Below are 16,100 nucleotides of genomic sequence, written 5' to 3'. Positions count from 1 at the left end.
GAGTGCCATTGTGCCGTGGCGAGACCGCCAGGTACCGGGGGGGACACCAGAAAGATGGTTTTGATGTTTCCTGTAAAGTCCCTTTAAGTAATCTGGCCCGGCACTGGGTCTTTCAGCTTTAATGGGGAAATCAGAGAGAGAGAGGCTCTCGCCCTTTCTTGACTGTGGTACCCTGCATTGTGCGGGCAGGCGGGATCAGCAGAAGTTAAACCTCCACTTTTCATGTGTCCTAATTTTGCATGTGTTGCCTCCGTTTCCCAGTGCTACCAGGAACACAACGTCCCGCTGAACGGCTCCATCCCTCAGTACCCGCTCTGCGCCATGCAGCTCTTCTCTCACATGCACGCCGTCACCGACACGGTCACTTGCATGCGCCGCAACTCGCTCCAGACGTCCTTCAACATCAACCCAGGCAAGTATGGGGGGAGGGGGAAACCCCTGACAGCTTCCCCGTCTCGTTCAGTACTTTACGCCGTGGCAGCAACGGCAGCCCGGGCCTTATCCAGAGGCTTTGTCAACTCGGGGCAAAGTTGCTACCACGTTAAAACCAAGGGGGGAATGACTGGCTGAGACCGTTACGCCAGGATTTGAACCTCAGATTTAAACAGCAGTTGCGGACGGCTGCCTTAGATGAGAGAGCTGTAATCTCTCGGGCAGCGTCGCAGGGTGAGGTTCTGCTGCCCACTGTATCCTGCACATTTGGTCTGCTTTTGTCGCCCCACTGTGAATACCGAGTTGAGAGAGAGCGTCTGGCCACCCAGATCAAACAAGGTAAGAAGGTCGACCCCCAGTGATGTCTAAGAGGCAGTGCTGTGCTCTGCCATATGGAAGGTTCCCCAGTTGGATCCCTGGGTTGGGTTTTCCGCACCCCGAGTCGGGGGCTGTTGCAGAGGTAGCGTTCACAGTCCCTGATGGTGGCTAGGGGGGTCAAGGTCATCGTTAAGCTGCATGCCTGGTGGCCAGATCTAGAGCTCATGATACAGGGATCCCTGATGTCTGGCTTCCGGTCTCGGGATGGTTGGTGCAATGACCAGAGAGGATTTCCCCCCCCCCCCCCCCCTGTTAAAACGGAGGAGGGGCAGGAATCCCTGGATAATTGTGAATGTGTGGTGCCAGAATCCCAGTCCAGATTACGAATGAGCTGGAAAACCAAAGAGGACATGGGAAGTGACACATTGAATGAGGGGAAAAACTTACTAAAGCCAGGTTTAAGGCCAGGACCTTGGTCTCGGACACAGTGAGGGAAAGTGACTTGCCCAAGATCACACCCACAATCAGTAGCGAGTCAGGGATTAGACCTGAGGCACGGAGAGCTAGAGGGCCAGCCCCAAAGGTCACAAAGAGTTGGAGGCAGAGATGAACTTGGAACCCCTGACTCAGGACCTCTCTGGAATTGTCTAATTGCTTGGCTGTCACTGCTGTGCTGCTTTGCTGTTTTCTTATGGAGTTTGCCTTGCATGTTCAGATTCTGTTGACTGATGCCAAGCGTCTGCTTTTGTGTGTTTTGGTTTTGCCCTGTCTGTCGAGTCAGATCCTTGACAGGATACACGAGTTAAACATGTGTCTGTTTCCCAGAAGCTGTTTGTGATGCTCTCAATGACTGGAATATCTGGAGCTCACTCAGACCCATTAATGTCTCAAGCAGCTTGGGTCCAGAGGACAAAGTCGTCTTCGTCGCCACTCGGGCAAGTACCTGTCTCACTGTCAATGTGTCTAGTTTACTGCTTCGGTATCCTTAAAGGGAAAAGACAGCAACAGGATAAGGGCATTGAAAGCCTTAGAGGGATTCAGTTTCGTAAGGAACTGGGGAAACTTTTGGGGAAGGTGGAGACTTTTCTGAAAGGACGGGCTCCACTTTAACCAGAGTGGAACCAGGCTGCTTTTAAACTAGAACAAGGGGGAAAGCTGACAGTCACTTAGCAGTATATGTGGTTCAGAGGAATGTATCCTTGAAGGATACTAATGAAACAGGAGAGTTAGGGCATCCCAACAGAGAGGTTCCAATAAAAGCAAAAATAGTCCATGTGCTTATAAGTAAAGAATCACCTGAGCTAAAGAATTCCAAAGTATCTCTGTGTATTAACCTGCTTTTCAGTTGTCAAACAAAAAACACACTTTGAAATGTCTGTATGCCAATGCCAGAAGTCTAAGAAGTAAGATGGGAGAGTTAGAGTGTATAGCAGTAAATGATGAGATTGACATAATTGGCATCACAGAGACCTGCTGGAAGGAGGATAACCAATGGGATAGGGCTATATCAGGGTACAAATTATATCGCAATGATAGGGAGGATCAACTTGGTGGGGGTGTGGCACTTTATGTCCGGGAGGGTATAGAGTCCAACAGGATAAAGATCATACAAGAGACTAAATGCTCAGTGGAATCTATATGGGTAGAAATCCCATGTGTGTTGGGTAAGAGTATAGTGATAGGAGTATACTACCGTCCACCTGGACAAAATGGTCAGACAGGTGATGAAATGCTAAGAGAAATCAGGGAACTAACCAATTTGGCAGTGCAGTAATAATGGGAGACTTCAATTACCCAGTTTGATCAAAGGGAGTCAACGGTTAACCATACCAATTGAATCGCAACAAACAAAGTGGAAACCAAAGATATATTTAATTCTAGCCTTAGAAGGTGTCAGCAAGCCTGATGTTACACGTCAGGCTTGCTGACATCTTCTAAGGCTAGATTTAAATATATTTTTGGTTTCCACTTTGTTTGTTGAGATTTCAATTACCCCAATATTGGCCGGGTAAATGTAATATCAGTACACATGCTAGGGATATAAAGATCCTGGATGGAATAAACGACTGCTTCATGGAGCAATCAGTTCAGGAACCAATGAGAGAGGGAGCTATTTTAGATTTAATTCTTAGTGTAACGCAGGATTTGGTGAGATAGTTAATGGTGGTGGGGCACTTGGCAACAGTGATCATAACATGATCAGATTTGAACCAATGACTGGAAGGGGGACAATATCTACAGCTCTAACACTGAATTTTCAAAAGGGAAACTTTGATAAAATGAGGAAAATAGAAAAAAACTGAAAGGAGCAGCTGGAATGGTTAAGTGTGCAACAGGCAAGGACATTGTATTTTTAAACAATTTTGGAAGCGCAGTCCAGATATATTCCATGCATTAAGAAAAGTGAAAGAAAGGCAAAACAATTATCGGCATGGTTAAAAGGTGAGGTGAAAGCGACTATTTTAGACAAAATAAAATTTGAAGAAGGATCCACCTGAAGAAAATAGGAAAAAGCATAAGCATTGTCAAGTTAAGTGTAAAACATTGATAAGGCAGGCTAAGAGAGAATGGAGAAATTACTACCTGATAATTTTGTTTTCCTTAGTATAGACAGATGGACTCAGGACCAATGGGTTATGCTCCCCTGCCAGCAGGAGGAGAGGTAGTCAGATTTCAAAGCTGACGTCATCCTAGATACACCCCTGCAGTGACCTCAGCCCTTCAGTATACTCTTTAAAAGCCATTGTGGACATACTATTGAAAAACTTGATTAAAAATGGACAACCATAACTGTTCTCAACCAAACATAAATGCTGAATCCCAGCAAGATTCTAGATGCCCTGATCTAGGGATAGGGTGAAAGCTTACCTGTAATCTCTTGGAATCGATATTTCATGGGCGATTCCTTGGCACCGTTCTTGGGCAGCTGTGGGTGGGATGCGGAGTCCATCTGTCTAAACTAAGGAAAACGCAACTATCAGGTCAGTAATTTCTCACTTTCCTTGTGTGTAGCCAAATGGTCCGGTTAACACTACCCTTGCAAAGGCTGCATCTTCTCAGGACTGAACGTCCACCAGGCAATAGAACCTGGAGAAGGTGTTCAAGGAGGACCACGTTGCCACTTGGCAGATGACGACGGGAGAATGCAGTCTAGCTTCTGCCCATGAGATTGCCTGAGCCCTAGTGGAATAAGCTTAACCTGAAAGGGTAAAGGCTTTCCTGCCTCCACATAGGCTGCCGTGACCACCACCTCGTTCCAGCGAGCTATGGTAGCCCGCAAAGCTGGTTCACCCTCTCTGCTTCCACTGAGAACAACAAACAAGTGGTCCATTTTGCGGACCGGTTCTGAAACTCCAGATACCGCACCAAAAGCCTACTGATATTTAAATGGTGGAGGAGGCGGTATTCTTCTGCGTCCTTGTGCCTGTCTAGGGATGGCAATGATAAGGACTGATTCAAATGAAACTCCGCGACTACCTTGGGCAAGAAGGATGGAACAGTACAAAGTTGTAACTCTCCTGGAGACATCTAGAGGAACAGTTCTGGACACGGCAAAGCTTGTAGTTCAGAGATGTGATGAGCCGAGCATAGAGCCACCGGAACACCGTTTTCAGGGTTAACAAGTGCAAGGAAAGACTGAGCAGCAGCCGAAAGGAGGGCCCTGCTAAAAACGTCAATACTAGATTAAGATTACACAAGGAACTGGCCACTATATGGGTGGCTGGAGGTGCTTTACTCCTTTCAGAAAATAGGCCATGTCCGGATGAGCCGACAGGAGAGAGCCGCTACCTGGACCTTCAAGGAGCTAAGGGTCAAACCTTTGTTCAAGCCGTCCTGTAAAAATTCCAGAATTAGTGGGATTTTGACTTTCCGAGGGGCGTTCCTCGCACCAGGCCTTGAATACTCTCCAGACCCGCACATACGCTAAGGAAGTAGGGAAATTCTGCGAGCGGAGTAAGGTGGCAATTACTGCTGCTGAATATCCACACTCCATTAGGTGAGTCCTCTCAAGGGCCAAACCGTAAGACAGAATAAAGACAGATCCTCGTGTGCTAAAGCAGGTCCCTGTGTGGTGGGAAGCAAGGGAGGATCTCCACCAGGCGTGTCGTCATGTCCCCATACCACGGACGCCTGGGCCAATCTGGAGCTACTGGTAGGACTAATCCCCAGGATCACAAGCGTTCCAATTCCCAGAGTGTAACTAGGCACCTCCTCCTGTCTTTCAGATCCAACCATTGCAAGGTGTCACTAACACATTGACACTTAATTTCATACACGGACTTGGTTATTCGCAATAGCTATTTAACAGTCATCCTTTTCATATTATATTATTTAACCGATTACTTGCAGACTATATACGCTACTAAAGTTCCTTGTAAAATGTGAACACACACACTCAGCTCAAAACACGAATAATGTTATAATAATAATATTTGTTTGTTAAATACTATTGTTACTTTCACTGTTCCTTGTAATAATGTTCAATGGTTGATTGTTATTGTTCAATGTTCTATGTAAAAAACCCCAGTCTAACCTCCCAGACCAGGGCAACCTTTTTGTTACTTGTAAACCGGATTGATTTGTATTGCATACAGGAATTCCGGTATATAAAAATAAAAAATAAATAAATAAAAAATAAATAAATCACGTACCATGTGCCTCGTGTCCAAATAAGATTAACTAAAATCTAAGTACCCTGTCCCTTCTCTCACCTTGCCAATTAAGGCCCACGTGCCTGCCGCTCACATCAATCTTCTATTAGTTCTTTGTCCTGTCAATCTTTCATTTCGGAGAGATCTCCAGGACTCTCTGATTTCACCGGGGCCCCTGAAGTTGAGACGGTATCCTGTGAGAATGTAACCTCGTCCATGTGCTCTTTGTGACCTCATGACCCTCCATCATAAGTTTTGAACAGCTCCAAATGCAGTCCAGATGTCTCCCAAAGTCTCCCGTCAAGGGTCATTTTGAGGTCCTCATGGCCAGAATTTCAAATACCCAGACTCCTTTGCGGCTTGGCCTAAGCCAGAATATCTGTGTTGATTTCAAACTTCAGGCACACACATCACCTGCTCTGCAGGGGCCACGCAGGGAAGGCTTATAGTAAGTCCTATTCCAGCCAGGTCTGAATGAGAGCATCACTGTCTAGGTACCACCAATCTCTTCTGCAACTGACACACTTGGGACATCAACTTCCTTATCCGCATGGACGCGAGGAAGACCTTGCCCTGCTTGGTGTCAAACCAGATTCCCAGATATTCCAAGGACTGGGGAGGGTTTGAGACTGCTTTTATCCATGTTCACGACCCAACTGATTTCATGAAGCAGAGAGGTCACCCTGCTGGTCACCAGGAGACTCTCTTCCATGGACTTTGCCCAGATCAACCAGTCATCCAAGTACGAGTGAACCAGGATTCCCTCTCTTCTCAGTGCAGCCGCTATGACCATCATAATCTTGGAAAAAGTTCTGGGGGGGTGGCCAGGCCAAATGGCAGCATCTGGAACTAATAATGGCAGCACGGTACCGCAAAGAGTAGGAAACATTGATGTTCTTGCCAGATTGGAATATGATGGTAGGTCTCGGAAGGGTCCTGAGAGGTTAAGAACTCTCCGGTTGTACGGCCATTATCACAGAGTTTCCATGCGAAAATGAATGACTAGTAGGTGCCTGTTGACACTCTTCAGGTCCAGGATGGGACGAAAGGAACCCTCCTTCTTGGGTACGATGAAATAGATAGATAATGCACCATATTTTCCTGTGGCGCAGGTACTGGAACTTTATTCCTCACCCTGAGGAGCCTTATCAAGGTGGCTTCCACTGCCTGCTTCTTGTGCTGGAAGTGGCAAGAAGACATCATGAACATGTCCGGAGGAGTGCTGTGAAATTCCAATGCGTATCCTTCTCATATGACATCCAGTACCCATTGTCCGACGTGATCTTGACCCACCGCCAGTAGAAGAGGGACAGTCAATCCCCTAGCTCCTCGTTCCAAGGGTGAGTCGGCAACACTTCATTGGGAGGTTCAGGATGAACCTGCACATAGAGAGTTATGCGCGTAGGTATGCTCGCGATGTTGTGCACGGTGTTATGCACAGAGCCAGCACTCACTGTGCATACCAATGCTCTATGTGGACAATGGAAGACTCACAAAAAACGCGCGCAAGATGGCACTGTCGCAGCCTACCACGTGGTGTGCCTACTGAGCCTAAAGCGGGGCGTAGCCCACCAGGGGCCACTCAACCCACTCCAGGATCGGGAATGATGTCGGTACAGTGTGCTGAGCAAGGAGACCAGAGGAAGTCTTACTGAAACCCCCTCCAATGAAGAGAATCCTCTTCTTCTTTTTTTTTTTTTTTTTTTAAACTTACCTGGGCTCAGCACTCACTGGCTCAGTACAGAGATGGTCCGCGGCTGCGGGGAAGAGGGCTTTGGCTGTCACCGCCACACTCTGCTTCCTGCACCCGCCGCCTTTCAGCTGCTTCAGCAGCAAAGTCCACGCCGGGCACTGGCTTCCTGACCAAGGCACACCTCTGAGGGATCTCGGAAATCACCTCAGGAATTCTCAACTGGGGGAGGGCCCTTTAGGTATCACTGCAGGAGAGCGGGGCTCAATCTTTTCTCCAATTTAAATGTAGAATTTCTTCTTCTAAAGGGTACTGTGATCCCCATAGGGAAAGCATGTCCACATCTGCTAGGAGACAGAGAGAAACTGAAGGGCTGAGGTCACTGCAAGGATGTTATATAGGGTGATGTCAGCTTTGAAACCTGACTTCGTCTCCATCTGCTAGCAGGGGAGTTCATCTGGGTACGTGATAGTAAATTTGAAATGAGTTTTTGCCTCTACCGTCAACTTCATAATAAAAACTTTAAAAAATATATCTGAAGCAAGAAACCTGTGAGGGGAGTCGGTTGGACCGTTAGTAACCGAGGGTTTAAAGTGGCTCCTAGGGAAGATAAGGCCATTGCAGTAAGACTGAATTCTTCATTTCTGTGTTTACTAATGAAGATGTTGGGGAGATACCAGTTCCGGAGATGGGTTTTCAAGGGTGATGAGTCAGACGAACTGAACCAAATCTCTGTGAACCTGGAAGATGTAGTAAGCCAGATTGACAAACTAAAGAGTAGCAAATCACCTGGACTGGATAGTATGCATCCCAGGGTTCTGAAGGAATTCAAAAAATGAAATTTCAAATCTATTAGTTAAAATTTGGAGCCTATCATTAAAATCATCCATTGTACCTGAAGACTGGAGGGTGGCTAATGTAACCCCAATATTTATAAAGGGCTCCAGGGAGCGATCCGGGAAACTATAGACCAGTGAGTCTAACTTCAGTGCTGGGGAAAAATAGTGGAAACTATTCTAAAGATCAAAATCACAGAGTGTATAGAAAGACATGGTTTAATGGGACACATTCAGCATGGATTTACCCAAGGGAAGTCTCGCCTCACAAATTTACTTCATTTTTTTTGAAGGGGTTAATAAACATGTGGATAAAGCTGAACTGGTAGATATATAGTGTATTTGGATTTTCAGAAGGCGTTTGACGAAGTCCCTCATGAGAGGCTTCTAAGAAAACTAAAAAGTCATGGGATAGGAGGCGATGTCCTTTCGTGGATTACAAACTGGTTAAAAGACAGGAAACAGAATAGGATTAAATGGTCAGTTTTCTCAGTGGAAAAGGGTAAACAGTGGAGTGCCTCAGGGATCTGTTCTTGGAAGTTGCTTTTCAATATATTTATAAATTATTTGGAAAGGAATACGATGAGTGAGGTAATCAAATTTGCAGATGATACAAAACTATTCAGAGTAGTTAAATCAGAAGTGGTTTGTGTTCCCTGTACGTACCTGGATCAGTCCAGACCGTGGTTATGTCCCCAATCCAGCAGATGGAGTCAGACCAAAACTCTGAGGGGGCGTCACCATAAGTACTACTACCCCCTCTGCAGGAGTTCAGTATCTTCTGACTCCAGCAGATGCGAGTAGGGGAATCTGGGCTTGCTCCCGATTGCCAGTAACCTTCTTTTGTTCCTCTTGTTTGAGGCTTTCTTCTCTGTGTTGTTAGCTTTGGATCAAGTTGTATTTCTTTCAAAAAAAAAAAAAAAAGTTAATTAGTTAATTGGGGAGGCGTGGCTCCTTTCCTGTGCTCTCTGCCTCCTTTGCTTCTCTCCCGGCTCTAGTCTGCGTCCGTACCGAGGGTAAGTCGCATTGCCGTGTTTTTCTTGGTTGTAGTTTCTCTTGCAGCTCGGCTGGACGCGACGGCTGGTGGGACCGGCCTTCTTGGCGTTTTTGGTTTTTTTTTCTCTCCCTCCCGCGGCCATTTTGCCGGCACCTCGTGAGCGGCAGGGAGCAGGGAGATCCTCTTTAGCGGGTTGTGAGGCCAGGACGGCCCCCCCGCGGCGCCGCTTTACCTTCGGCGGGTAGTGCAGGCCATCCGGGCCCCCCCGCAGCGGCGCGCCGTCTCGCGGCCCCCCCCCCCCCTCCCCCGAGGCTACTCGACTGTTTTGGACTGCCGGGTGTGTTTTTTTTACTCGCGCCTGTCATGCCGCGGCCGTCGCGTTGCTCGGCCTGCGGCGAGCCAGGATCGCGTATTTCAAGGGAGGGCATCTGTGCTAGATGCCTCCCAGGGGGGGAAGGTTCGTCCGGGCTCCTAACACATTTTTCAACGTTGGCTTTGCCCGGGCGGCGTGGGCCGGCCCCTCCCCCATTCTTGGCGGGAACGGCGGCCATTTTGCATGCGCTGCGTCCCGAAGGAGCTCCGACAGCGCTGGGGGATGGGGAGGCCTCGGAGGGCTCTCCCCCGAATTTACTACCGGAGTCAGATCCGGAGGCGGACCCGCAGGGGCGGGGTCCCCCGGGGTCCCCACCTGCGGAGGTCCCCCCGAGTAGACCGGGGTTTTCCCCGGAGTTTATCCGGCTGATGCACACGGCATACCTGCAGGAACTGGCTGCTCCTGCGGGACCTCCACCACCCAAGCTACCACGACCTTCGTCCCTCTCTCCGGCCCCCCCCGCTCCGGCGGGCGTGGGGGCCCCACAGCTCCCCGTCCACGCCCGGATCCCGGTGGGCTCGGGGGGGACTGGGTCGGCCCCAGTTTCCCCTGGATCGGACCCTGCGGCTTCGGGACAAGGGGACTCTACGTCAGAGGGAGAGGATCCACGCACGCTGCGCCTCTTCCAGCGGGAAGAGCTGGATGACCTAATCCCGCAAATCATTCAGGGGTTGGATCTCGATCCCCCGCCGGACCCGCCAGCTCCCGTCGCGCCCGCTGTTGTCACTTCTTCCAAGAAGGGGGATCCGGTCTTGGCAGCCCTTCGTCCGCGGGCGCGGGCTTTTCCCATTCACGAGTCTTTTCTGCAACTCCTCACCAGGGAATGGGATTTCCCGGAAGCTGCTCTAAAGGGCAGCCGCGCCATGGAGAGGCTGTACCCGCTGCCGGAAGATTTTCTGAATCTCATCAAGGTACCCAGGGTGGACTCCGCGGTGTCGGCGGTCACGAAGAGGACGACCATACCGGTGACAGGTGGAGCGGCGTTAAGGGATACGCAGGATCGCAAGTTGGAAGTCTTCCTCAAGCGAGTCTTCGAGGTCTCCGCAGTGGGGCTGCGGGCGGCGATGTGCAGCTCGCTTGCACAGCGGGCTAGTCTTCTCTGGGTGCAGCTACTGCTCACTTCTCAGGTGTTGCCACCCGAGGAGGCCGCCCAGGCGGATAGGCTGGAAGCCGCGGTGGCATACGGGGCTGACGCCTCCTATGATCTTTTTAGGGTCCTCGCCCGCTCCATGGCCTCGGTGGTGGCGGCGCGTCGGCTCCTATGGCTACGCAACTGGGCGGCGGACACGTCCTCCAAGTCGAGTCTGGGTTCCCTGCCTTTCAGGGGTAAATTCCTGTTCGGAGAGGATCTGGACCAGATCATCAAGTCTCTGGGGGAAAACGCGGTCCATCGCCTGCCGGAAGACAGATATCGCTCCACCAGGGCATTTTCGTCCTCCCGGACCAGAGCCAGAGCGCAAAGACGCTACAGGAATTACAGACCGGCAGCGTCTCGGCCCTCTACCTCCAGGTCTCAGCCCTGGTCACGCTCCTTTCGCGGGCGCCGCCCCGCGCGTCCCGCTTCCACGGCGGGACAACCTTCTCCCAAGTCCTCTCAATGATGTTCAGCTCGCCCACTCCGCCGTCCCCAAGATTGGGGGGCGGCTGGCGTTCTTCTACAAGGAGTGGGCGCGGATCACCTCGGATCAGTGGGTCTTGGACACCATAGGACACGGCTACGCGTTGGAGTTTGTCCGCGCTCCCAAGGGACGGTTCGTCTTCTCCCCCTGCGGCTCGGCCATCAAACGAGGGGCGGTGCAGCTGACGTTGGACAGACTGTGGGAGATAGGCGCCATTGTGCCCGTACCCTCCGGAGAGGTGGGCTCGGGCCATTATTCCATCTACTTCGTGGTACCGAAGAAAGACGGTTCCTTCCGTCCCATACTGGACTTGAAGGAAGTCAACAAGTCCCTTCGGGTGGTCCGGTTCCGCATGGAAACGCTGCGGTCGGTGATCGCGGCGGTGCATCGGGGGGAGTTCCTGGCCTCCTTGGACCTGACGGAGGCCTACCTTCACATTCCCATCCGACGGGAGCATCATTGTCTTCTACGTTTCAAGATTCTGGATCAGCATTTCCAGTTTGTGGCGCTTCCGTTCGGTTTGGCAACGGCCCCGCGCACCTTTACCAAGATCATGGTAGTCGTGGCGGCTGCCCTTCGGAAGGAGGGCATCCTAGTCCACCCTTATTTGGACGATTGGCTCATCCGAGCGAAGTCTTTTCAGCATGGACAGGCGGCTGTGGCCAGGGTGATAGAGTTTCTGCAGTCCCTGGGATGGGTGGTGAACTTCTCCAAGAGCTCCCTCGTGCCCTCGCAGCGCTTGGACTTCTTGGGGGCGACCTTCGACACACGTCTGGGCGCGGTTTTTCTACGTCGGGACAAGGCGCAAGCCCTGCGGGATCACATACAGCGGTTCTCTGCATTACCAGCTCCCACCTCCTGGGACTATCTGCAGCTCCTGGGGGTCATGGGTTCCACCATCGACATGGTTCCTTGGGCATTTGCGCACCTCCGGCCCCTGCAACGAGCACTGCTATCCCGTTGGAAACCACTTTCGCAGGACTACCAGGTGATACTGCCACTGCCACAGTTTGCCAGGGACAGTCTGGCCTGGTGGATGGTCCCGGAGCACCTGGCTCGCGGCGTGTCCCTCGACCTACCGAATTGGGTAGTGGTCACCACCGACGCCAGTCTCTTAGGCTGGGGAGCAGTCTGCGACCGCAGCGCCACGCAGGGGACGTGGTCCGCGGAGGAGGCGAAGTGGTCCATCAATCGTCTGGAGACCAGAGCGGTCAGGCTGGCGCTTCTCCACTTCCTGCCACTCCTTCGGAATCGGGAAGTCAGAATCTTATCGGACAACGCGACTACGGTGGCCTACATCAACCGACAGGGCGGCACTCGCAGCCCGCAGGTCGCGTTCGAGGCGGCGATGCTGATGCAGTGGGCGGAACGACATCTGGCCCGTCTGGCGGCCTCGCACATCGCGGGCGTGGACAACGTCCAGGCGGATTTCCTCAGTCACCAGCTTCTGGATCCCGGAGAGTGGTCCCTCTCCGACGAGGCCATGCAGCTGCTTGTTCGACGGTGGGGCTCCCCCCACCTGGATCTCATGGCGTCCGCCCAAAACACCAAGGCTCCTCGGTTCTTCAGTCGCCGAAGAGAACGGGGGGCGGAGGGCGTCGATGCTCTCGCGCTCCCGTGGCCGGCCGATCTGCTTCTATACGCGTTCCCCCCCGTGGCCACTGGTGGGAAGGCTACTGCGACGGATAGAGGCTCATCGAGGGACTGTCATCCTGGTCGCGCCAGAGTGGCCAAGACGACCTTGGTTTGCGGACCTCCTTCACCTAGTAATCGACGGACCCATCCGGCTGGGACATCTGCCCCGCCTTCTCCACCAGGGACCGGTATTTTTCGACCAGGCAGAACTCTTCTGTCTTGCGGCCTGGCTTTTGAGAGGCGTCGACTTCGACGACGGGGATACCCGGAGGCGGTAGTGTCCACGCTGCTGCGTTCTCGGAAGACTTCGACGTCGGTGGCCTATGTGCGAGTCTGGAAGGTGTTCGAGCTGTGGTGTACCGGCCTGAACACAAGACCCTCGAAGGCGTCTGTCCCGCAGATCCTCCAGTTCCTACAAGCGGGGGTGGACAAGGGGCTCGCTTACAACTCCCTTCGGGTTCAAGTGGCCGCTCTTGGCTCCCTCCTGCGCGACGGAGGATCACTGTGTCAACACCCGGACATCGCCCGTTTTCTCAAGGGGGTCAAGCATTTGCGTCCTCCTTTGCGGGATCCTTGTCCCTCCTGGAGTCTCAACCTGGTATTACGGTCCATGTCAGGACCACCGTTTGAACCGCTGCGGAATGCGTCGATCAAGGATCTCACTCTCAAGACTGTGTTCCTGGTGGCCATCTGCTCTGCTCGGCGGATTTCGGAGCTCCAGGCTCTGTCGTGTAGAGAACCCTATCTCCGGTTTCTCCGATTCGGGAGTTTCTCTCCGTACTGTGCCCTCCTTCCTTCCGAAGGTGGTGTCTGCGTTCCATGTGAATCAGACGGTGGAACTTCCATCTTTCTCTTCGTCTGAGCCGAGATCTCTTCGTCTTCTTGATGTTAAGCGCACCCTGCGTATCTACCTGGAGGCTACGAATGATTTCCGGACTTCTGACCATCTCTTCGTCCTTTGGTCCGGTCCCCGGAAGGGATCTCAGGCCTCGAAGACGACCATTGCCAGATGGCTGAAGGCCGGCGTTGCTGCTGCCTACATTGGCGCGGGGCGGACTCCTCCGCCCGGCATTGTAGCGCATTCTACACGGTCTCAGTCAGCCTCTTGGGCGGAGACCCGCTCGGTCTCTTCGCAAGAAATCTGCAGAGCGGCTACCTGGAAATCGTTGCACACGTTCTCAAGACACTATCGACTACACCTCGCCTCTTCCGTCCATGGACACTTTGGCGAACAGGTTCTACGAGCGGGCCTCGCAGGACCCCACCCGGTTTAGGGACGCTTGGGTACATCCCACGGTCTGGACTGATCCAGGTACGTACAGGGAAAAGAAAATTATTACTTACCTGCTAATTTTCGTTCCTGTAGTACCATGGATCAGTCCAGACGCCCACCGCATTTGGGTCTTTCTCATCCTGCTCAGCTGTCTCTTTTGGGCGCTGATTCGGCTCGGCTCAGCTGGTATATGCTCAGCTGGTATATGGTAGTGTCTTTTCTGCTGTTTCTTTCACGTGTTCCCTGTTTCATTGTTTATCACTGTTTTCTTGGGGGTTGACACGCGATGTGACCTCCCACCCGTTGGTGGGACGGTACAGTTTTTCTCTATTTAAATTCAGCGGCTTCATGTTGCCGTCTTGTTTAAACTTGATCCAATGCAGGGGTTTTTCTGTTTACTCGGGCTTTGATATACTCGATACTGAACTCCTGCAGAGGGGGTAGTAGTACTTATGGTGACGCCCCCTCAGAGTTTTGGTCTGACTCCATGTGCTGGATTGGGGACATAACCACGGTCTGGACTGATCCATGGTACTACAGGAACGAAAATTAGCAGGTAAGTAATAATTTTCTTATAAATTGCAGGAAGACCTTACGAGACTGGAAGATTGGGCATCAAAATGACAGATGAAATTTAATGTGGACAAGTGCAAGGTGTTGCATATAGGGAAAAATAACCCATGCTGTAGTTACACGATGTTAGGTTCCATATTAGGAGCTACCACCCAGGAAAAAGATCTAGGCATCATAGTGGATAAATCATTTAAATCATCGGCTCAGTGTGCTGCAGCAGTCAAAAAAGCAAACAATGTTAGGAATTATTAGGAAGGGAATGGTGAATAAAATGGAAAATGTCATAATGCCTCTGTATTGCTCCATGGTGAGACCACACCTTGAGTAATGTGCACAATTCTGGTCACCGCATGTCAAAAAAGATATAGTTGCACTGGAGACGTTAAAGAGAAGGGCGACCAAAATGATTAAAGGGGATGGAACAGCTCCCCTATGAGGAAAGGCTAAAGAGGTTAGGACTGTTCAACTTGGAGAAGAGACGACTGAGGGGGAATATGATAGAGGTGTTTAAAATCACGAGACGTCTAGAACGGGTAGATGTGAATCGGTTATTTACTCTTTCAGATAATAGACTAGGGGGCACTCCATGAAGTTAGCATGTGGCACATTTAAAACTAATCGGAGAAAGTTCTTTTTCACTCAACGCACAATTAAACTCTGGCATTTGTTGCCAGAGGATGTGGTTAGTGCAGTTAGTGTAGATGGGTTAAAAAAAGGTTTGGATACGTTCTTGGAGGAGAAGTCCATTGACTTAGGGGAATAGCCACTGCTATTGCTGGCAGCGGGAGCATGGGATCTACTTAGTGTTTGGGTTCTTGCCAGGTTCTTGTGGCCTAGTTTGGCCTCTGTTGGAAACAGGACGCTGGACTTGATGGACCCTTGGTCTGACCCAGCATGGCAAGTTCTTATGTTCTTAGTCGGAATTAAAAAGCTGAATAATCCAACTTGTGCATTATTGTACACAAAAGGATCACAGAATCACGGGGATTGGGATGTGCCTTGACATCACCTAGTCTATCCCCTGCCCCAAATCTGGATCCACTACACCTCAGCCATTTTGAATAGATGTAACTCCGTCCTGTTCTTAAAAACCTCCCTAAGTATCTCATTCCAGTGCCCGAGCATTCATTCACAAGTACAAAGTTCATCCTAATTTCTAGCCTATATCTCCCCGGCTGTGGTTTAAGCCCATCACCTCGTCTCCTACCCCAGTGAAGATGGAGAACTGACAAACTCCATTCTCTTTGAATCCTTCCTTCCTCCCTCTAAATGTCTGAATAATGTTGTAAAGGCACCCCTCACCCTTCCCATCTCTCCCTTAAATAACTTGACTCCTTGAACCTAACTTCATAGGTCAGATCATCAAAATATCGTCTTTGGTTTGGTTTATTAATGTTCACTCCGTTTTTCATTTTTCGGTTCTCCCAGCTGGACAGTCGCTCCTTCTTCTGGGATGTGGCCCCCGGAGCCGAGAGCACCGTCTCGGGGTTCGTCACCCAGCTGGCCGCGGCCGAAGCGCTCCAGAAAGTCGCAGACCTCCAGGCCTTGCCGCGGAACGTCATGTTCGCCTTCTTCCAGGGGGTAAGGGCGCAGCCAGGGCTAGTGAATGCGACTTCCGCTCGGATCTGCCTCAAAAGCCACTCAAAATCCCTACAACTCGAGTATACGCAGAAACCAGCACAAGCTGTATTTCTCGGACAGT

General features: G+C 51.1%; 1 protein-coding gene across 1 annotated transcript in view; it reads left to right on the top strand.

Annotated features, from left to right (window-relative positions):
* Positions 1-16,100, top strand: part of LOC115082478 (nicastrin-like) — a 51,092-nt gene that overhangs the window by 13,105 nt on the left and 21,887 nt on the right. Inside the window, exons 6-8 of the mRNA XM_029586701.1 lie at positions 262-412; positions 1,576-1,685; positions 15,827-15,979. Of these exons, the coding sequence (XP_029442561.1) occupies positions 262-412; positions 1,576-1,685; positions 15,827-15,979 (414 nt within the window). The remainder of the gene's footprint in view (positions 1-261; positions 413-1,575; positions 1,686-15,826; positions 15,980-16,100) is intronic.

The sequence above is a fragment of the Rhinatrema bivittatum genome, unplaced genomic scaffold (genome assembly GCF_901001135.1).
Source record: "Rhinatrema bivittatum unplaced genomic scaffold, aRhiBiv1.1, whole genome shotgun sequence".
NCBI classification, from domain to species: Eukaryota; Metazoa; Chordata; class Amphibia; order Gymnophiona; family Rhinatrematidae; genus Rhinatrema; species Rhinatrema bivittatum.
The sequence above is the reverse complement of the archived record's forward strand: the minus strand, read 5'-3'. Positions and strand labels throughout refer to the sequence as shown.